Source organism: Lemur catta, chromosome 1, assembly GCF_020740605.2.
Source record: "Lemur catta isolate mLemCat1 chromosome 1, mLemCat1.pri, whole genome shotgun sequence".
Lineage (NCBI taxonomy): Eukaryota > Metazoa > Chordata > Mammalia > Primates > Lemuridae > Lemur > Lemur catta.
In genome coordinates, this window is record NC_059128.1 from 280,402,151 (window position 1) to 280,425,760 (window position 23,610).

Sequence of the window (23,610 nt, forward strand, 5' to 3'; positions counted from 1 at the left end):
GGGGAAGCTGGTAACACTGTAGCCTTAACTTCTATGGCATCATCAAGTGAAGAAACTGTCAGAAATAATTCAGTAAACTAGAATTGTTCTTCACTTTTTAGGGTTCAATTTACATGATGGGCACCACACAACCTGCAAATTTTTTGTTTTGAAACTATAGCTAATGTAGCTTATCACAATACAGTTTTCTCTCATCCCTAGAAAGTAATTGGTAAGTCATTCCTACAATTCTCAAAAGATTTGTGATGGCTATTACCAATTATTCTATAAAAATCTAGTAAAAACTTTGTGAAGTATGAATTCAAGTACCTATGCTTACCTGCTTAGTTAACTTTTTATAAGAGAGATCTCAGAGCTTTTCACACCAAATGTAGGCAGCATAGAGTAACAGAAGTTAAGTAGGTTTTCAATCTACCTTATTAATGAAAAGAAGCAGGGTCACAGACCATCTAGTGACAAACCCCTTTTTTTAAGCAACCTCACTTCAGTCCCCCCCAGCTCATATTTACACCTTGCATCCCTGTATTCTACCTGCACAAGAAGAAGAAATTACCAGTGGGGAACTACTTAGGACAAGAGATAAATTTGAGTTGAAAAGGAAATTGACAGCATAATGCAGACCTTATGGAATTAACCAGCTAGAATGTATTTGGCTTGGAGTGATTTTTTTAAGCCTTTTGCTAGTTAAGATGACAATGCTAAATTTTTTATGCTCTACCATTTTAGTTAGTAATTGACTAAAACTCATTCCTAGATGAATGAGTTAATTTAGAACATTAAAGATCTTATGTTCGAGTGGAAAATTAAAGATTTGCTTTTTTGACAGGCCTCTATAATGACATGGTTGGAATTTTATAGGTGAACTGAATGTGTAGGTACAATCCAAGGACTGATCCACACTCAGAAATTTAACTTCAATATATTAAAAATTAGAGAGTCTTTTAACTTTTAACCACTGTTCAAAAAAGGTAATTTTTAAATTATTTACCTTGCGGAATAAAGGATAGAGCTGCTATGGTCCATACATTCTCTAACTGATCATCTCATTTCAATTAGTTTAGTTAGATTACCTCTTCCCTTTCACAGTCCAAATTTCCATTTAAGAGTTTTAGTAAATGATAAAACTTACCTTAAAACTGACTTAAGAACTAAAATATGACCAGAAAATATACCGTAGCATGGATAATTCAATGAAACTACTCATTTTTCCATACTTAAGAAACAGATGTATCGTTATTTACATGCTGCCTGCAGATTTGTAGGATCCAAATGTTATGACTCTCCCCCACTCCATCAAATCTAGAAAACCAAACCTTGAACACACACCAATTAAGAACCTTGATATTTTTCTACCTATTAATATATTAGGAATCAGCTTGACAGATTATTAAAAAGACTGGTAAAAATCTCTTGAGTATCACCATGTATCCTCAGGCAACATTTGTAATTAAAGAGCTTTAAAAATTTTCTTAAAATATGAGAAAACACAGCCCTCAGCATGACATACTTTACTCTTTAGTCCTTTCTAATCACCATTTGAAATATTAAGTAGGATTGACATTTACTAATCTACTTGGCTTCTAAATTCTTTCCACAATGCTCCATTTTCTCCCTAGCTTTGACAAATTTATTTGGTTTGGTCCTTATGTTCCCAAATACTAGGATAAGAGAGAAGACTCAAACTGGTAAGTTGCAAATTTCTTAGGGTTTCTGCTTTAGGTAATTCCCCAATATCCACAGAGGTTCAGAGGTATAACTTCAAAAATAATTAACATGTGAAAAGCTCGTCTGTGCGTTCACTCCATCATACTACAATAACTGAACTATTATTTCCATACAATGTAAGAAAACTACAAAATACCTGATATAGTAAATATTTTGACTTATTGATGAAAAGAATGGAACTGGTTATTTCAGCTGTAAAAGGGCAAAGCACAAAGACCTTTTTCTAGCCACTTAAATGTTATTGAAAATTCAATAAATCAGACTATAACGGAAAACAGAAAAAATACTGTATGCACCTTTAACAATGTTCTTGCAGTCTACTGATATACAAACCTCTAGGGTTTTTTTTTTTTTCCGTTGGCGCAATGAAATTCAACTTATACTGACAGAAGAGATGACAATCCTTCCAATGTAGTTTTTAATACCATACACTGAGGTTAATAAATTGTGTTCTGATTATTCTAATGAGAAAATGTCTAGAAGAGAGACAGGAAATGTAGTGTGTACACAGTGTTAGAATTTTCACTGAAGAAGTCAATGAGTGCAAAGGGCTTAGTGATGCATCTTAATTTAGGGACAGTAATACCATCAGATGGTGTTTTTATTGGTTTGTTTTATATCTGCTTTTTCAATTTGCACTTTTAGGTTTTGAAGTGCCTTTTCTTAAGACATAAGTCCCTTCCCTCCATTTTCTTATAAAACCAATTCCTTTTTAGGTACAACTTTCTAATGTTTGGAAGAATCTTTCTGTTATAACTTGGAAGTTGTGAATAACTGCTATATCATTCTTTCCAAGAATCACTAAATTGAGAAATGACTTAATCTGAGATTTTCCACTTAAAAAAAAAAAGCAGGAAGGGGTGACAATGACCACCCTAGGAATTATCTGAATATGGGATAAACTTTTCCTTTTATTCATAAGTTATTTCACATTGTCAGTATACCCTTTTTAAATAAGTAGGACATGAAAAAAGTGCTTTTTAAATCTCATCTTTTAAATGTTGAAATTTTTTTCCGTAATATGCTTGGTATTAGTATTATAAAATTAGTCTTTCAAAGGAAGCAAAAATCAAATCTGAATACCTCAAAACATTTTCTTGAAAATCATAAATGAATAAATTCATAGGATTCTGGACATACACAACCACAGGAAACAAAAAAGTAGAATTTTTTTTTTTGTATACACCATTAAGTTGAACTTCAAGCGCAATGGAAAGCTATAGCACTGATTTCCGGATCAGTTCACATTCAATTTATAACCTTTGTCTTTCTCTCAAGAAAAATACAAACTGATCCTAAACATTAAAGTACACCTGTGCATTAAATCCCTGTGCATTTCGCATAAAGGAGAAAGAAAGTCAAACATGTTCTAGTGCTCAATGTAAACATTGTTAACTATTAATGATTTATTAATTTTCTTTAAAGGTACTTAGGAGTGTGTCACATATTCAAAGTTAACCTTAGGAATAGCACCATAACCAAAAAAACCCATAAAAATTATTTTCTCCATATTCCCTTAGTTTTATTTCAGAACTTGAGAAGCTAACATTGTCAGTCATGCTTTTAAAGTTACCAGGTCCATTCTTGCTTCTTCTGATGAAACCAAATCTGATTAAACCAAAATACTGCTTCTATACACAAGGGTCTAACCATTTTAGATTAAAAGAAAAATTAGTAATTGATTGATCAATCAATGACCAGTTAATTCAGTCCAAAGAATGAGAACAGTTCCATTAATGAAGCCTAAACTGTCAAAGTATCAGTTTGCCAAAAGAATTTAGGTACTTATTGAACGTATTCCATATTCATTTATGGATTTTTTTGGTACCTTTTTGCAGATGATGGTAAACATGGAGTTAATAACCCTGAGAATAGATTATAAAACAAAGAAGCTGAAGAAGAGTTTAAATAAATTAATGTATCTAACATCTGTTACCAGTTCTTAAAATTAGGGAAGTAAAAGGCATCCCATTAATTTTTTCAGGTCCATAGTAGAGGACACTTATCATAAATCAGTCTGTCTACTATACACTTAACACAAGCTTTGAGAAGAAAAGCATCATAGTTCTGAAGTGGTGATGGCTCTCCAAGCCATCACATGACCCACCTATCTCAATTGGTAATGTCCAAAACATCCTTAGAAAAAGTACCTCCTACCATGTCGAATGGAATAGATAACTAAAAAGTAGGAACATGTAAGAACGCACCCTAACAGTGATACCAGTGTTTGATGCTTTTCCTTATCTGCCACCTCAAAGATTCACAGGAGAAAAGGGTTAATTTTGTCTGAAACCAAACACAATAAGGGCCAATAAATAACTTAAAGGCAGGAGTACTGTAATATACCCCTTACCTACTAAATATGTAAACCATTTGAATCAAGTCCATCTTCAGGCACAAACAAGCTAGGAATGGCCACTTACACTGGAGTAGCATAACCTATGAAGTATTTGGCTAGAACGTAAGTATATTATAGTATTTGATGTGATAAAGTTTCACTTTAAATGGATCCCAAAATTATTTTCCCACAAAACATGACAGTTTCTTATATTTAGACTAGAGGTCACTAATAAAGATACACTTAGTTGCCCCAGCAAAGAATGCTTAGGATTGCACATGGCAGCAGTAAACTAAAACAAAGAGATGGAGAATGACATTTAACTATTTTCCTATATAGGTAAGATTTGCAATTGCACTCTTTTAACAAAACTCAACTCTACAGTTTCAATACAGATGGGGAAATCTGCATATTAACTTAAATACTCTTTTAGCCCTCACTCAAAGAACACACTTTCCCTAAATCTAAGGCACACAAACTTCTCTATTTCACAGAGTAAAATTAAGGAAGGGCAAGATTTTGGTTAAATCCCTTATAATGGAAACCAGGAGATCTTGGACAGAAGAAAAATTATATGGCATTTTGTTAGTGCACAGTTAAGAGAGAATGCTATGACTATGCTCTCGCCTTAGAGGTTTAAAATATGCACTCAAAACATTAAAAATAATTTACCAGAACTTTATAAATTCAAGTTTATAAAATAAAATCATGTTTTCCTTAAAAAGAAAGAAAAAGAGAAAGACTCAACAGCATTTGGAAAGAAAACTGGATACCATTTCAATGAAAATGACCAAATCTGGTATAATGCATTCTACTCAAGTAGCCAGGGAAAGAGGAACAAAGTGGTAGGTACCTTGCCTACTAATCATGGTTACACCTTCCTTGATTATAATGTCAGTATGCACATAATATTTATGAAGAATCTGTAAACATAGGTTGTTGTGAAATTGTTATACTACTATAGGACAGGGGTTAGAAACTACCACCTCTTGACAAATTCAGAAATAACTGCATGACACTTGCTACCATGAAAGTAATGCTCATTGGTTTTGCTAACCAGGATGTCTAGTGTTTTAACATATTTCAAACTCTCACTATATGTAGTCAAATACTGTCAAAATAGGTCTGCCCCCAAAATGAAGCATATTTTGGCACCTGTGCTAAATGCTGCTTCAAAGACCAGCAAGTGCAAATAAAAATAACAGTCATGATTTAGTCACATTCATAACTTTTCATAGAAAAATATAAATATATTCCCTGAATTGTAAGACAAAAAAATAATTTGAACAGCCAGCTTTCACCATAAATTCCAGTCCATTTCCTCTCAAATGAACTGGCTTTCCCTCAAGGTCATAAGGTGCAATCATTGAAATCTAACACATTTTCTAAGCTTCTATCATCATCACCATCATGGTATCTCACAGTCCTTCTACCCTGATTTCTTGTTTTTATTTTTGAACGTCGAAGAACTCTTTTAGACTTTGCATAGTCCAAATCCTCCCAGTCATTATCATCCACACTTAACCTAGGACGTTTGCTTTGTCTTTGACGTCTCACAGTTTTAGGTATGTTAGCTGTAAAAGTTTTACCTTTTCTAACTACTTTTGCTTTTCCTTTCGTTTTTCTCCTTTTGGCTTTTGTATTATCAGTACAGTCAATATCTGATTCAGTAACAGATCCCAAATCTGATAATTTGGGACTAGTGTCAGGTCCAAACTTTGAACACCCGGTTGTTTCAGAAATTTTCACATTTTCCAATTCAGGATGCAGTCTCTTCCTTTTTATTTCCATTTCTGCTGCTTCCTGGGAATCATGAATCACTTTTGTCTTACTGAAAGGAGCCTTTCCATAGGTCCTGAGTCTTCTGCCATTCCACCTACGTAGCCCGTAATTCAGCTCCTCTTCAAAGTTATTCTCTGCGGTAGCTTTTTGTGTCAAAGTTGACTCAGAAGAAAATTTTCTACCAATCTCCCTCCCTGGAATATGGCTTTTTGAATCCTCCTCTGAAGACTCAATAGAGGAATTTTTCATTTTAGAAGGAACATTTGTTTTGTGACTATTGGTATGCCTTTGCTTGTGTTCTGAATTTAACACCCCTTCAGAGTCTGAGTCTCCATGTAAAGACTGACTAATATTTTTTGTACTACTTTCTGAGTCAGGTTCAACTGCCTTACCTTCACAGGCATACTCTTCATTTGGCAGTTCACAGTTTACATCTCCCTCACAATCACTTAGTATCTTTTTAGCTGTGGTAGAAGCAAAACGAATGGTTTTTTTCCTTCTGTTTTTGCTTCTAGTGCACACGTTTTCTAAACTGACATCTTCTACATCACTCATAAGCTTCATCTTATTGGCAGCTGCAGTTGCACATCTTCGAGTAATCCTTAGGAGACCTGTTTTAGCTTTTGATGATTTCTTTACCACCTTTGAATTGCTGTCTGAGTCACTGGAACAGACTCTTTTCCTGGGAACTCTTCTGTTTTGTCCATTGTCTTGTGAAGTAGAATCTAAAAATTAAGAGTAGTCTTCTTTTAATCTTTAATAAAAGAGTGAATCTAAAGGAATTAAAAATATTCAACATTTGAAACAACTTAAAACCAGAATTCTTATTAACTTGGAGAACATGTGGCAGTGAATGGGATAGTCCACATCTCTTAATACAGTCATGTGTTGCTTAACGAGATCCGTTCTGAGAAATGCATCATTAGGCGAATTCATCTTATGCAAGCATCACAGAGTGTACTTATGCAAACTTAGGTGGTATAACCTATTACTCCTAGCCTACAAACCTGTACAGCATGTAATTATACTGAATACTGTAGGCAACTGTGACACAATGGTATTTGTGTATCCAAACATATCTAAACACAGAAAAGGTAATGCACTGCACTATGACCTTATGACAGCTACATCCCTAGGCAACAGGAATTTTTCAGCTCTATTATAATCTTTTGGGACTGCCATTGTTATGCACCACATGACTGTACTTTAAAGTAGTGACTTTTTCAATCTCAGCACCATTCACAAGAACACCACATTCCCATCATTAACATCCCATGCCCTTGACACTTATTCACATTGACACAGATAGACTAAACTCTGTTTACCACTGCACTAACATGCAAAGTAGTAACTTAACAGTCAGCCTCCTTAAAACTCTCCCTAACTCCACGGGTCCAGTCACATGATTACTTTTAATTTTAGCTTTTAGCTGCCTTCTGCTCTTTATAGGGTTTTTTTTTTTTTTTTTTTTTTTTTTTGAGATAGAGTCTCACTCTGTCACCTGGACTAGAGTGCCTAGAGTCAGCCTAGCTCACAGCAACCTCAAACTCCTGGGCTCAAGCGATTCTCCTGCCTCAGCCTCCCAAGTAGCTGGGACTAAAGGCATGCATCACCATGCTCGGCTAATTTTTTTCTATTTTTAGTTGCCCGGATAATTTTTTCTATTTTTAGTAGAGACTGGGTCTCACTCTTGCTCAGGCTGGTCTCAAACTCCTGACCTCAAGCAATCCTCCCACCTTGGCCTCCCAGAGTGCTAGGATTACAGGCAGGAGCCACCACGCCTGGCTGCCCCTTAGCATTTTTTTGTCAATCCCTATTTACCAGGAGTACAGTCTTAATTCAACAAATTATTTCACCACTCTATGCTCCAGTTATTATGTACAAAATGGATAATGATAATAGTATCTAACTCAGAAAAGATGTGAAAACTAAACTGGTTAATAATGTAAAGCATTTTAAAAAACTTCCTGATAAACAGAAAAGCTCAGTAACAGTTCTGTTAGCTGCTGTTGTTTATATTACTTACCACATTCCTTTTAACCAGTCCTACCCTTTCATTCCTCTTTTCAAGCTGTCAACACCACGGCTTATAAATGTGCTTGTCTCACTTTTCTCAAGCCCATATCCAATACAATATCCCCATTACCAATACAAGAACCAAAATCTTTAATGGAAACCATTATTAAGCCCAAGATTGCCTGTTAGGTCAATAAAACTAAAGTACACTCAATGAACAGTTATGCATGCACATAAGAATATAAGGGATGAACAGAGAAAGCAAAAAGATAATACAGAGTGGAGAGAAACAGCTAGCAAAGATAAGTTTAAAGGGAATAAAACAATCGATGTATGAAATAGGGAAAAAAAGGACAGTGAGATTAAATCAGTGAACCAAGGTAAATGTTTTAAATTACCTTTCAAAAAATTATTTGGTTTTTCTTTTGTTTTGCCATCATCTGAATCTAAATCAGTCTCAGATACATGATCTGAGAAACGCTGGGACACAGCAATAGGGTCACACTTCAGATTTCTTAAAATTGGGATCATTTCCATTTTATGAGATCTACCATCTTCTCTATCTTGTTCTTCGGATTCAGAGTCTTCTGAATCACTCAAGATCTTTGCTTTTTTAAAGAAATTGGCATTCTTGTGAAATGTATTGTATTTCCTACCGCCACATTTTCCTGGTTCAGAATCCACTTCCTCTGAGATGCTCTCTGCCTTAAGTTTCTGCCCAGATGTTGATGGGCCGGCAGTTCTGTTATGTACATTATCTGAATCGTGACTTTTAGAGTCTTCTTCAGAAGACTCTATTTTAAGAAATTTTGTTTTAGAAGTTGCTGGAGCATGGGACTTACAACCATTAGCATGCCAGTTTTTCCGGGCTACCCGCAAATCACTTTCTGATTCTGAATCTCCATTTTCAGATTCACTGGCAATATTCTGGGTAGCAGGAGAATTGGACACTGGCGATGATTGATTTTGATCTTTTAGTTCCTCTTCTTCAATTTCTGACTTTAAACTCTGATCATCTTCAGAATTATGTAATAACTTCTTTCTAGCTACAGCAGAAGCATTGCGGTGAGGCAGCTTCCGACCAGAGCAGACACTTTCAGAGCTAGAATTCTCTTCTACATCGCTCATCAGCTTTATCTTATTGGCAGCTGCAGCAGCACATTTCCGTAGGACTTTTCGGTTATTTCCAGCTCTGGCTTTTAAAATTTCACCTGTCTCCAATGAATTGTTATCAGAGTCACTTAAATAGACTCTCTTTCGAGTAGCTTTTCTGCCACATCCATTTTCTAGAGAAACAGGACCTAGAAATAAAGTAACAGTAAGATTTAAAAGGTTTTCCTTATTTCAATGTTTTTTTAATGACTATTATTTTAGTGATTTTCCTTACTTTTTAATGCCAACACTGATTTCCTTTCTAAATCTAAAAAGCCTAAAGGACATTAATTATATGTAGATGGCATTAAGTCAATAATACAATCAATGTTTAACTTTTGGATCCTTGTGATATACTATTCCTCCAAAGTACCAGTAACTCTCTTACCAGTTTTTCTTTGAGCAGCTCTAGTTCTGGTCACCCTGAGACTGCTGCTTCTGGACAGCCCACTACGTAAGGAGGATTCACGAGCTCTTGAACTCTCTTTGCTTTCCTCTGAACTATCTGAAGCTGAAGATGATGGAGAGGTAGCTAAGGAATCTTCCATTTCACTTTCTAAGAAAAAAAGGTGTGAACAGTTAATTACATATATTCTCCTATGTTTATACACATAAGCAGTTACTTCATAACATTATATTAAAATACTTGCAATGTATTTTTGTAAAACTGTTCCACAAAAGCACTGATAAAATTTTTGGCATTAAAACATACATAGGGCCAGACATGGTGGCTTATACCTGTAATCCTAGTGCTTAGGGAGGCCAAGGCAAGAGGTTCACTTGAGGCTAGGAGTTCAAAACTAGCCTGGGCAACAAAGTGAGACCCCACCTTTACAAAAAAAAATTTTTTTAATTAGTTGGGCCTGGTGGTATACGACTATAGTCCCAGCTACTCTGGAGGCTGAGGCAGGAGGATCATTTAAGGCTAGGAGTTCAGGGTTACAGCGAGCTAGGATCACACTGCTCTACTCTAGTCTGGGTGACAGAGTAAGACTCAAAAAAAAAGGTGGGGAGGTACACAATCAGCATTCCAAAGGAAGTTTCTGTTCATATTTCTAAAAATAAATTATCCTGGACTAGATTCAGAAAACACTGTTTATATATTTTATAAACAAACTTTCATTTAAAAATTTAATTAGCCCCACTATCTACCTCTTTCTGTGATTTCAGACAGATATTTCATATTGAAAAGACACTATCATTTGAAGTCTCCCATATTTTTAAGTCTTTCTCTAGTAGCCCTTCCTAACAGCATAGTTGTATTATATCTCATACATACATTCAGCTCAAGAAGGGTCATTTCTATGTATTATACACACATATTGGGGGGGGGGGCGAAAATGATATAAGAAAGTAATTTAAATAATAAAGGTGGTTTTCCTTCCAGTTCTACTTCATGATTGCATGCCCCAGTGTTAGCACAAGATGGGAAACCCAAATTTCCTATTCCTTCATCCAGAATCCAGAAATGCCTATCACCAAATGAAAATTTTATCAAATTCATGAGGAACATACTGTTAAAAGACCAAAATTTTTGTCCATAATCAACCCAACTCTATGTTAGAGAACAAAGTGGCTGTGTTAGAAAGATATCAGAAACCAAATTGTGTTTCTTCCTTTGAATTTGTTCTGCTGTTTGCCCACCTTAGCTACTTCTACACTCAATTCCACCACCCATCACACCTTGACTCCTTATTTTCAGACTCTTCCCCTCCCCTGCACATCACTGTTTTAGATTAAATTGATTAAATTGATTAATCTTGCTGAGACAGAATCATCATGTGACTCACTCATTTAACAAGTGACCCAAAATTAAGTTACCCGAACTCTTCTGCAAGGCATGACAGTCTCTAAACTGGCTACATTCTGTTTGATTCTGTTCTTTGTACCATTCCCTAAAATGCAGTCTTTTCATATGCACAAAGTACATCCTTCTTTCCTTCAGTGTTTTTTTCTCATAGTTGCTACCATGCTTGAAAAGCTTCCCCTTTACCTACAGTCCCATTTTCAATTCCTCCAGCATTCTCTAATTGAACATTTTATGCTATAAATGCATCCCTTAAGACACTGTATAATTCTAATGTGGCACACATCAGCTTACAGCACGCATCAGCTTACTTGTCTGACCTTCTCCATAGCATTTTATCACAGCCCACTTCCATTCCAAACTTTTATCTGTGAGTGTATTTTTCAGTATCATCAATACCACTTAATTAATCCAAATATTACATAAGGTGTGAAAAACATTAAATTATAATAGTAAATAATATACTAGTGTATACTATATTAAAATCACTCACAGCAATAGAGAAGTACAGAAATACCACAGCCTTCTTTATACAATGCTAACAAGGGGTCAGCACCAGCTACAGTTATGCTACCAAATGGCAATGGCATGAAGTTTGGAATTTACTAGGTCATCAGCTTTGAACTTACATGATTATCAGTATTTTTATTTTTAAAGAGATACACAAATGTCAATTTTACACATAAAGTGTGATGAATATATTAATATCACGATTGAAAATTTGAACAATTCAAATGTGCATAAAATGTGGATGTACCATTTGCAGAGCACAGTACTTATCAATCATATTCTAACTCTTCCTGTTTATTACTTTTGTCTCTTCCATTAAATTTTAAGTTCCTTTAGTATCAAGGCCATGCCTTTATTTATGTTTTCATCTAAATCCATACTAACTGGCCATGTTACACATTTGGGTGCTCAACAGCTGAGTAACAATGTTCCACTTCTCACCAGATAACGTAGAACCATTTATTAGAGTTGTAGGTCTACTTCTCATTCTTTCTGAGGATCCTGCTGAATCTGAAGAATCACCAGAAGTAACACCTGAAGAGATACCGGCACTTGTCTTGCGGGTTGCAGAATAAGCTGCCCTACTTGAAGTAGACTGGCCAGGAGAACCTACCAACTCAGAGACTGTTTTTGTCTGAGATTTTAACTGCTTCTGCTTCATATTTCTGGTCAAAGATATGAACAAAGAAGACAATATTATAAAAACATAAAGGTAACTGGTTCACAGAGCATGTCTAAACAAAAGTGTATTATTTCTTAATCTGAGAATAATTTTATGATCAAGATATTTAAATATTCACTATTACATTCTGGCATTGAATACTATTATTTCCTTACTCTGTATTTATATAAACACAGTTATATTCAAATTTGAAGTAATGAACAAATGATCCAAATAACAGTTACAGAAACTCATCTGAGTACCTTAGGTTCTTAGGATTAAATGCTAAGTGGAACCAACATTTATGTAACACAGGCATTCATTCATACCATAAATTCGAGCCTCAATAGGACCCAACTTTCTCTCTAGTCTTGTTTGTATATCCCTAAAGACAGCAGAAGATTAAGAGGAGAAACCAACAAAATCTGAACAGAGAGACAAGGTTAAAAAAGATAATAGAACTAGTTTTTTTTCCAAGACGAGACTGAATACACCTAACCATACCAGTTCCTCATGGCTGGCCTCTGAACCATGGATTATGGGAAAGAAGAGTGAAAGTTTAGGGCAAGTTACAAATCTAGGTAAATTTTTGTGTTGAGATAATAGTATTTTCCTTTATTTTTTTATTTTATTTTTTTACTATTTTCCTTTAAAACAAAAAGAAAAGTGGCCTTTTAAGGGGTACCTAGACATTGGAGCTTAAAAATAATCACAATTCTTTAAAGTGTAATTCTTTATATAAAGAAATTTCAAAAAATTTTAAGTGCCATTAATATCAAAGAAGGGCATATAAGTAAATACAAAAAGAAAAATGCATATTTATACTTGATTTTTAACAGTCAACAAAAGTGGTAATATCTTAAGAGTAAAAGCTTTCCCTTTTTATCCTATGCCTTTCTAAAATGTTATACTTTTCCTTGGTATAAAGAGAAAGGGGCTTTTATCATAATAAAAAAATTGAAAACCTACACAAAACAGACAAACCCAAACTGAGAGTCATTTTAAAAATGAATGACCCACACTCTTCAAAAATGTCAAGAACACAAAGAAATTATTGAAAAAGATATTCCAGATTAAAAGAGACTAAACAGACATAACAGCTAAATGCAATGCCTGATCTTAAATTGGATCTCTAAAAAAATTTGCCCTAATGACACTATTGAATCAACTGTAGAAATATAAATAAGGGATTAGCAAATCACACAAAGCATTTAGGGCCAAAGGGGCAAGTTATCAAAAAATACTTTTTAATGATTCAAGAGAAAAAAACATGTAATAGAGAAAATACTAAAGCAACAATAAAGCAAATATGGCGTAAGTGAATAGCTGTTGAATGAATCTAGGTCAAGAGTGTAAAGGAGTTCTTTGAATTTATTCTTGCAACTTTTGGTAATTCTGAAATTATTTCAAAATGAGAAGTTTAAAAAAAAGATGAGGGAAGACTCACATACTACTTTGTATGTAATGTATGTATTTGAATTACAAGTTGCAAAGCAGCTGAAGAGAACTAAGTAATTTACCTAATGAGTATGTTTTCTGTCTCAATGTGGCTCTGTTATTCTAAACATTGGGGGGTGGGGAGGGATGAGGAATTCACCAAATCCTCTCATCCAATAGGCAAAAATAAAACTGGCAAATACAACACTTCAGAACTCTAGAAATTACCCAACGGTGTATAACAAATTCTAAAGTGCCTATTCAAGAAAAACTACTGTATTTAGGTAAAAATAGTAGAGTCTAGGGCATATTAAGTTGGGGCTGCTCCCAATAACTCAGTTAACACACTCCTCTCAATTCCCTGGGCATGACAGTGGTGAGGAGGAGGGGCTGGCCTGATGTGGGAGTGCAAAAGAAAAGCTGCAAAGGCCGGGCGCGGTGGCTCACGCCTGTAATCCTAGCACTCTGGGAGGCCGAGGCGGGCGGATCGTTTGAGCTCAGGAGTTCGAGACCAGCCTGAGCAAGAGCGAGACCCCGTCTCTACTAAAAAATAGAAAGAAATTATCTGGCCAACTAAAAATATATATACATAAAAAAAATTAGCCGGGCATGGTGGCGCATGTCTGTAGTCCCAGCTACTCGGGAGGCTGAGGCAGTAGGATCGCTTAAGCCCAGGAGTGTGAGGTTGCTGTGAGCTAGGCTGACGCCACGGCACTCACTCTAGCCCAGGCAATAAAGTGAGACTCTGTCTCAAAAAAAAAAAAAAAAAAAAAAAAAAAGAAAAGCTGCATGTTCCAAGGCACTGCAAACAGTAGTGACTGCTGGCAATCCAGCAAAGCCAACAGGACAGCTGTCTAAAGCTGTGACACTGTTGGAGCAAGCAAGAGTTCAGCCAAAATTTAAAAGGGAGATCTAGGGAATGAGACAGCATTAGGAGTCTGAAAAGCTCCATCATTTTCTTGGGGTTTTGGAAGGATGCACACACATTCAAGAAGCCCAGTTATCTACCCATCCTGGGCTGACCTTCAGACTCTTATTTCCGATTAAATATATAGAGAAAGTGAAAGCCAAGGTAGATTTCTACTGCCCTAACTTTAAAGTTTGCTCCATCTGACACACTGACCCCTAAGCTATGCTCATTGACCCAACGGAAGACATTTAAGAAGCCAGGCTTAAAAATAAAGTGATATCATAAGATAACTCAAATCTACACTTTTACGTCTAGTGGACATTTTCCATTACACAATCAAAATGTTTAAAGACTATACATAGTAATAACTTTACTGTCTACATTAAAAAGCCATTTCTTATACAAAAGACAAATGATACTTTAAATAATCCTTGATAATTACAAACCAATGCAACAGCTCTGTATTCACAGAAATGCTTTCAAGCTATAAAAACCTAAGACTAGTCTTTCTCAATATACAGTACACTAAAAAGATTAAGAATTTTTAGCATAATAAATCAAAGAACTATCACAAAATTTTTAAAAAAACAGCACACAAAACTTGCCATAACTAATTCACCTGATACTTTTGTTAGCCTGACTAACACCTTTACGATTTTGCCGTTGCCTGAACCTCTGGCTTCTTCGAAGTTTTTCATTGAATTTTTGACCAATTTTAAAATCAGAAGAGATTTTCTTCATTTTTTCTTCAAATAAGGCAGACAATCTCAAGGTCATGCTATAAATCTGCAATGATATAAAAGCAAAACTAGAATTATAAAACAGCTTTGTAAGTATTTAAAAAATAACTTTAGTCACTGAGATTACTTGCAGTATGTTATATCACTGCTTGTTCCTATTTTTTTCTATTTCCAACTCCTTCCCCTCAATGATATCTGCAAGAAATAGGAAATATCAAATACATACCTCTCAGATGATAAGAAAGTAATTTTAAATCAAGGAGCTCTTTAGGATCTAGAATTCAGCACTTACATCTATATGGCAGTGTATCTCAATTTTTTTTTTCCATTTTGACATCTATGTACAATCTAAAAACGTCCCTCCCTCCTAAAGTCAGATGGGAAGTTGATTAACTTTAAGGCTGCTATTTAGGCAACAAAAGTGCAGTGTCTCTTTGGGCCCAGGGAACAAAAGCACTTTTATACCAGTCTCTATCTGCAATGTGACTGCCTTTGATGCCACCACCTAACTGTAAAGATGAATTACAAACAAAAGAATGCCTGTATCCAGTAGAAGAAAATACATCCTAGAACTTTAATGTATATGAAATATTTGTTTTAACAATTTTTATAATTAAATTACATCAAATCTGTGTAAGTACTACTGTAAAGAACTTTTGGTACAGCTATGTATTTACAGAAGTACCCTACATTTCTCCACGATCATTCCTGAAAATAAGTGCAAAAGTCTAATAATGTTCACAAGGTATCAGTCTTGTGTATGGCAGTGAATGGGGAAGACACCTAATATCAGAGAACTTGAAAAAAGTATGAGGTATATGACGTTCCCTCGTGGTTCTCATATATACACACACACAAATATGTGTAATTTGTTATCATACTTAATCTGAAATAATCTGACAGTTATTTCCAAAATATTCTTTCAAACCTGAATACTAGCTTAAGTCACAAGCTTAATCTTAACAAGATGAATGACTTTTTTCAGTCATATTAAGTTTGAAACCTCTAGTTATCTCATGTATCATTTTCTCATATATTTTCTCAGTTTCCATGTAAAATTCAATAATACATTTTAATGTAAAATACACAAGATTTAACAAATCTGGTGTTAAAACTGACAACCAGCTCCTCAACAAGAGACAGGGCATTTATGAAAAACCAAGGCTAACACCATACACAATAGTGGTGGAAGATTTTTCCCCTAAGATTAAGAATGAAACAGGATGGCCACATTCACCACTATTGTTCAATACTGTACTTTAAATTCTAGCCAGAGGAATTAGACAAGACTGGAAAGAAGTAAAACCATCTCTATTCACAGAAGACATGTTTTATATAAAGAGAAACTCCCAAATAATCCACAAGAAAGTTATTAGAGGTAATAAATGAACTCGGCAAAATCAAAGGGTACAAGGTAAACATGCAAATATCAGGTTATGTTTCTATATACCAGCAATGAACAGAGAAGGAAATTTAAAAAGCAATTCTAGGCCGGGTACGGTGGCTCACGCCTGTAATCCTAGCACTCTGGGAGGCTGAGGCAGGTGGATTGCTCGAGGTCAGGAGTTCGAGACCAGCCTCAGCAAGAGCAAGACCCCATCTCTACTAAAAATAGAAAAAAATTATCTGGCCAACTAAAAATATATATAGAAAAAATTAGCCGGGCATGGTGGCACATGCCTGTAGTCCCAGCTACTCGGGAGGCTGAGGCAGTAGGATCGCTGAAGCCCAGGAGAGTTTGAGGTTGCTGTGAGCTAGGCTGATGCCACGGCACTCACTCTAGCCGGGCAACAGAGCAAAACTCTGTCTCAAAAAAATAAAATTAAATTAAATTTAAAAAAAAGCAATTCTATTTATAACAGCATCTAAAATATTAAAAAAAAAACTGGGAATAAATTTAACCAAGGAGGTGTAAAACTTGTACACTGAAACTACAAAACATTGCTAGAAGAAATTAAAGGCCTAAATAAATGTAAAGACACCCCATGTTCAGATGGGAAGATTAAACATTGTCAAGATGTTAATACTACCCTACCCAAAGCAATCTACACAGTCAATGCAATCCCAACAAAATTCCAATAGTCTTCTCTGCAGAAATGGAAATGCTGATCCTCAAATTCATAATGAACTACAAGGGACTGAGTAGCCAAAACCAAAAAAGAACAAAGCTAGAGGACTCACACTTCCTAGTTTCAAAACTTAAAGCTACAGTAAGCCAAACTGTGTTACTGGCACGTAGACATATACACACAAAAAGAGAGAGAGATATAAACATATATACCAATGGATCAGAATTGAGAGTTCAGAAAAACTCATATAATTTTCAACAAAGGTGCCAAGCTTATTTAATGGAGAAAGAATAGTCTCTTCAAAAGATGGCTGTGAAAGAACTGGACTTCCACATATAAAAGAATGGTTGGGCCCCCTACCTCATCCCACATACAAATACTAACTCAAAATGCATCAACAACTTAAATATAAGAGCTAAACCATAAAACTCTTAAAACACATGGGATAAATCTTCATGATGTTGGATTTGGCAATGGATTCTTAAGATATGAATCCAAAAGCATGAGAAACAAAAGAAAAAAAATACATGAATTGGACTTCACCAAAATGAAAATCTTCTGTACAAAGGACATTACCAACAAAGTGGAAAGCCAACCCAGAGGATGGGAAAAAATACTGGAAATCATGTATGTGATAAGGGTTTAATATCCAGATTATGTAAAGAACTATAACTAACAAAAAATAAACAGTTCAATTTAAAAATGGGCAAAGGACTTGAATACACATTTCTCAAAAGAAGATATGCAAATGGCCAATAAACACATGAAAAGATGCTAAACATCATTAGTGAACAAACTGTATTTTCTGTATTCTTGATACTTTAGCATTTGGAGACTTGATCCTGGATAGATGACTACCCTTCCCACAGCAAGATAATCCCTAGAGAGAGCAAATGACTCTGCTGTATACCTTTGATATACAAAGCAACGAATCCAGAACCCATATCCCCCCGTCTATGTCATTTATCAAACTCTCATACAACAAGCCAATATTGCCCCAGCCCTAAGGTACCCCAGAGCTAGGTACCAAAACACTAGAAACCACTCCTATAGCCAAAAGCCTGCTGAAATTATTCTAACTAGCCAATCCTAAACTGCTTACTCTGCTCTGCCTTGCCTTGCTTTCCCATGAAAACCCAATAAAGGCTCTGGGGCCACGCCCTACCCTGTTCTCCCCTCCGTCTCCTGACAGACCCTGGTCCTTCCTCACTTTTCCCTGTGTAGTGTTACCATGCCTCCTGTTTCTAGGGTTCTGTAAGTATAAAATTCTTCATGACAATCATTTCTGCATCTGCATGTCTTATCATTCTTGATTAAAACAAATCCCAGGTACAATTTTTAATACAATAAATCATATGAAAATCAAAACACAACGAAATAACACCTCACACTTCCTATGATGGCTACAATTAAAAAAAAATCTCTAAAAACAGACGTGTTGCTGAGGATGTGAAGAAACTGGAACCCTCGTACATTGCCAATGGGAATGTAAAATGGTGTAGCCACTATGGAAAACAGTGTAGTGGGGTTCCTGGAAAAGCTAAGCATAGAATTGCCCAATGACCCAGAAATTCTACTCTTAGGTATACGCCCAAGGGAATTGAGAGCAAGGACTCTGACAGATATTTGTATTCCAAAATTCACTGTGGCATTATTCCTAATGGCCAAGCAGTAGAAACAATCCAACCTGTTCATCAAACAGATGAATGAATGTGTTGTATACCCACACTGGAGTATTATTTGGCCATCAAAAGGAATAAATTTCTGATATATGCTACAACATACACAGGCCTTTAAGGCATACGTTAAATGAAATAAACTAGACACAAAAGGGCAAATACAGCATGATCTGTATGTTTATATCTAGAATAGGCAAATTCATACAGGCAGAAAATAGGTTAAAGGTTACCAAGTGCTGGGGGAAAAAGGGAGACATAGAGAATTATTGATAAATGGTTTCAGAGTTTCTGCTTAGGGTGATAAAATTTTAGAAATCTTGTGAACATAATTAATGCCACTGAATTTCACATTTAAAAATGGTTAAAATGGCAAATGTTGTTATATATATTTAACCACAACTTTGCACATTTGATAATATACCAAAAACTACTGAATTGTACACTTTAAATGATGAATTGTATGGTATGTGTCCTAAAACGTATTTCTTAAGGGGGATGGAAGGTAGACACAAGTGAAATTCATTTTCTCTCTGGAAAAAAAAGATACAGTCTTAAAAAATGGTGAATACGACAAAAACCCAAGCCTGAAAAAATGTTAGAATTGAATGTTAAACTGACCCAACAAGCAATTTGGATATAAAATGCAACAAAAGAATTCTCAAATTGAGACTAGAAGTAGTAATGCAGGAGTAGTCTAATATTAAGTAACGAGGAGGAAGTGGAGTTAAGGCAAGATAGTTAATTAGCAGTAACAGTAACTGACTATAAACACAAAAAAATGCTGTAAAGATATCAAGTGTTTTACTTTAGATCTTATTATTTTTTTAAATACCCAACACAAAGGTGTAATGTTTGTGAAAATTCACTGAGAACATGACATGTAAATTTTGACATGTTTATTATACCTCATCAAGCTTTGAAAAGTCCAACATTTAACATGTTAACAAAAATTTAGGAACGTTCTATTTGTGGTCTTAATCAGATAGCTCACGTGTTGCTTCTTTGGATCCAAAATATTAGCATGCTATCAGTTGTCTCACTCCCACTTCAGATTTCGCTTTTATTAATTTATTTATTATTAGTTTATTTTTTATTTATATTTTTTTAAGGTCTCACTCTGTCACCCAGGCTAGAGCACAGTGGTGCAATCATAGCTCACTGTAACCTCAAACACTTGGACTCAAGTGATCTATCCACCTAAGCTTCCTGAGAGGCTGGGACTACAGGCACACACCACATCTGGCTAATTTTTTTATTTTTATTTTTTGTAGACACAGGGTCTGGCCTTCAAGTGATCCATACCCTTTTGGACTTCAAAAGTGCTGGGATTACAAGTTTGAACCACTAAGCATGGCCTTTCAATACTTTTAATATTCTTCCAGTCTCTGTCAATGCTTCTAAGTCCATTTTTTAAGATCTCTACATGTATAAAACAGAGACTCTTATTCTATGTATCAAATTTGTTTGCTTTCTACTGGTACCCTTATTCCCACCCAATCCTCATGTGCTCATAAAACTTCCAGAGATTATAATAAACATCAATTTTTTTTTTTTTTTGGAGACGGAGTCTTGCTCTGTTGCCTGGGCTAGAGTGCTGTGGCGTCAGCCTAGCTCACAGCAACCTCAAACTCCTGGGCTCAAGCAATCCTTCTGCCTCAGCCTCCCTAGTAACTGGGACTACAGGCATGCGCCACCATGCCCGGCTAATTTTTTCTATATATATTTTTAGTTGTCTAGATACTTTCTATTTTTTTTAAGTAGAGATGCGGTCTCGCTCTTGCTCAGACTGGTTTCAAACTCCTGAGCTCAAATGATCCTCCCGCCTCGGCCTCCCAGAGTGCTAGGATTACAGGTGTGAGCCACCGTGCCCGGCCAACATCAATTGTTTTAAGGCAAAAACTGAAGATACCTGGGCAGCAGCAGAAGCTCTATTCTTTATAGTTGTTTTACTTTATTACTTATCTTTAATGACCCAACCTCTGCAGCAAGTAGAAAATCATCTACACAAATCAGGCACACTTTTTTTAATAAACCACTTAAAAAATTACCTTTGATCTTTTGTTTGGTGTATATGCTTTTGCATTGCTAAATATCAACCGGATGTCTTTGCAAAATTCCAAAGGGCTGTCATAATTTCCCGCATCTAGAGTTTCCCTTACTGTTCCAAAATCCATTGGGGTATCTATAATATCTCGGTAGTCCTAGGTTTTAAAAACAATAATTACTTTACAAATTCATTTTCTGCTTTTAGAAACGTAAATGCATTCAATCTCCAATACATTTGAAATGATAGAAGAGAGAAAAGATTAGAAGGATCTTAAGATTCATTAACAATATTTAAAAAGAGGTACATACACAAAGACAAGATAGAAAGAAATATACCAAATGTTAATGTCTATATCTTGATACTGGGACATGGGATGGATTTTATTTATTTCCTGAGTTACACTCTTCTGTAATTTCCAAGCTTTCTACAGTAAATCTGTGCTGTTATAATCTTTTTTTTTTTTTTAAGGTCATCTTCCAATTCCCCTATTTAAGAAGTAAAAACAGATACTTTTATCCAATTCATAGTTTTCCTGGTGCTGAGCCTATTTAGATAATAGAGATCTATGTAGAACCCTCCCATTATTACACAACAATGGTTAACTATTTCTAAATTCTTAAGTGAGTGAAGGGTGTCTGTAAACTCAAGAAAACTATGTAAAACAACATTTCTACAGCTAACTATAGAGAAAAGAAGTTAAAATAAAGCCTATGCATCTTACTCTTTAAAGCTTAATTTAAATACCTCTACCCCAATCTCCTCACCACAAAACAAGAAAAGCCCCAAACATTCAACAATGAAAACTTACTGGATATTCAACCAAATCAACAGGTTGTCTAAACGGTTCAGAATCTTCACATTGAAAAATTAAGTTCACTAGTTCCTTACACTGTTTCTTCCAGTTGCTTTCAACACAGTTCGTAGCTCTGCTGCTCCTTTTTTTCCAATCATGGACCTAAAAATACATTCGCAAGAGTTAAAAGTGTTTTCAGTCTTAGGAAAAAAATCACAATGGTATATGACTATAGTAAAATGCAACTGAGCTATTGTCTTCTGTACTGTGTGCCATAAGAACTGTGGCTACAGTTAGAAAAATCAACTTTTCTGTAAAAACCCAATAATGTCACACATTTTTCTAGAAACAAAATTTTAAAACTAGCCATATAACACATTTTGATATAACCTGCCAATTTCAGAAAAATCAAAGGGTTAACTATGAAAAGCATGCTCTAGCAAGAGCACATTATTCAGTGAAAGGCTATTCCATAACCTCTCTCCTTCCAAGTTTATAAAATTTGTTTTCAGCAAATATGAAGTGTATTTCATACTGTGACAGGCAGTAAAATGGCCCCACCAAAGATGTCCACAGCATAATCCTCACAACCTATGACTCTGTTACCCTCTATGAAAGATACTTTGCAGACATAATTAAGATTATGGACCTTGAGATTGGAGATTATCCTAGATAACTGCACAGGCCCAATGTAATCAAAAAGGTCATTATTAAGAAGGAAGCAGGGGAGTCAGAGACAGATTGTGAGAAGCTATGCTGTTGGCTTGAAAATGGAAGAAGGGACCCTGTAGCCAAGGAAGGGGACAGCTTCTAGAAGCTGGAAAACACAAAGAACTCTCCCCCGCTAGAGTTTCCAGCCATGCCAAGACCATGATTTACGTCCAGTTGGACCCATGCAAACTTCTAATTACAGAATTGTGAGGTAATACATTTTTATAATTTAAGCAACTAAATCTGTCATTTGCTACAGCAAACATAGCATACAAACATATTAAAAACTTGGGAGTCTGTTTAGAAATAAAATTATATGAAAATGACGAATCAGACTATTTCAGGTCTAACTTTTCAATGTTATTTGGGGCATGCACATGGTAAAAATTATTTTATAAAAGGCTTAAATTTTAGGAGCATTTGGATATTTAAAAATACCTGGGTTAAAATATTTTAAGCATTTTCACATTAATAAATAACCTTTACTTTTAACTAACCTATTATATTAGAACTTCAAGGGCTGCTGATGACATCCTATTTATTGTAAGTACCCAATTTCCTAAACTTATTTCCATACATCCTTCTCCTTCAATACCTCAACCTCATCTCCCAAAAACTCCCCATTTTTTAAAAAAAGTTCAATCACTAAATCCTGGGTAATATTCCCTTTTAAAGGTCTCATCATTTTCTCTTCCTCTCTATTGCAAACATTATCCTTTATTAGGTTCCCATCCTTCACTCTAAATTCCTGCAATGAACTTCTAACTCATCTCCTTTAAAACTCATCTTCTTCTCCTTCAAATTCTATTTATCTATTTTGGCCATGCAATTGATTACCTACTTTAAATTTAAATGAAGCCCTTGGATTTCAACATTACCATAATCTACCCCCAACACAACGGCCAGACATAACCACTTTGCTCACTCCAATATCCAACCTCTATGCCCGTAAGCCAGTGCCCTTACTAACCCATGAACATGTCATACTTTCCTACTTTTTCTTGTTTTTGCTTTAACATCCCCTACTTTTTTTTTAAACCTTGAGTCCCTTTCAGGGCTTATCCCCCATTTTTTAATTCTCTTATTCACTCCAGCTCAGAGAGAATACAGTTCAAATCCCAACTCTTCCACTAAAACTTTCCAGCGATTTCCCCCATTTTTCTTATAAAATATTCAAAATCTTTGGCAATATAACTTTGCAAAGACAAAATCTGAAATCTTAACTGGATTTTA

At 35.3% G+C, this 23,610-nt stretch overlaps 1 protein-coding gene across 1 annotated transcript in view; it reads right to left on the reverse strand.

The window, feature by feature from the left end:
• Positions 1–23,610, reverse strand: part of BRWD1 (bromodomain and WD repeat domain containing 1) — a 111,782-nt gene that overhangs the window by 6,975 nt on the left and 81,197 nt on the right. The window contains exons 35-41 of the mRNA XM_045540682.1: positions 21,682–21,828; positions 20,875–21,027; positions 14,958–15,124; positions 11,772–11,995; positions 9,402–9,569; positions 8,260–9,162; positions 5,653–6,570 (exon numbers count right to left, since the gene is read on the reverse strand). Coding sequence (XP_045396638.1) covers positions 5,653–6,570; positions 8,260–9,162; positions 9,402–9,569; positions 11,772–11,995; positions 14,958–15,124; positions 20,875–21,027; positions 21,682–21,828 — 2,680 coding nt within the window. The remainder of the gene's footprint in view (positions 1–5,652; positions 6,571–8,259; positions 9,163–9,401; positions 9,570–11,771; positions 11,996–14,957; positions 15,125–20,874; positions 21,028–21,681; positions 21,829–23,610) is intronic.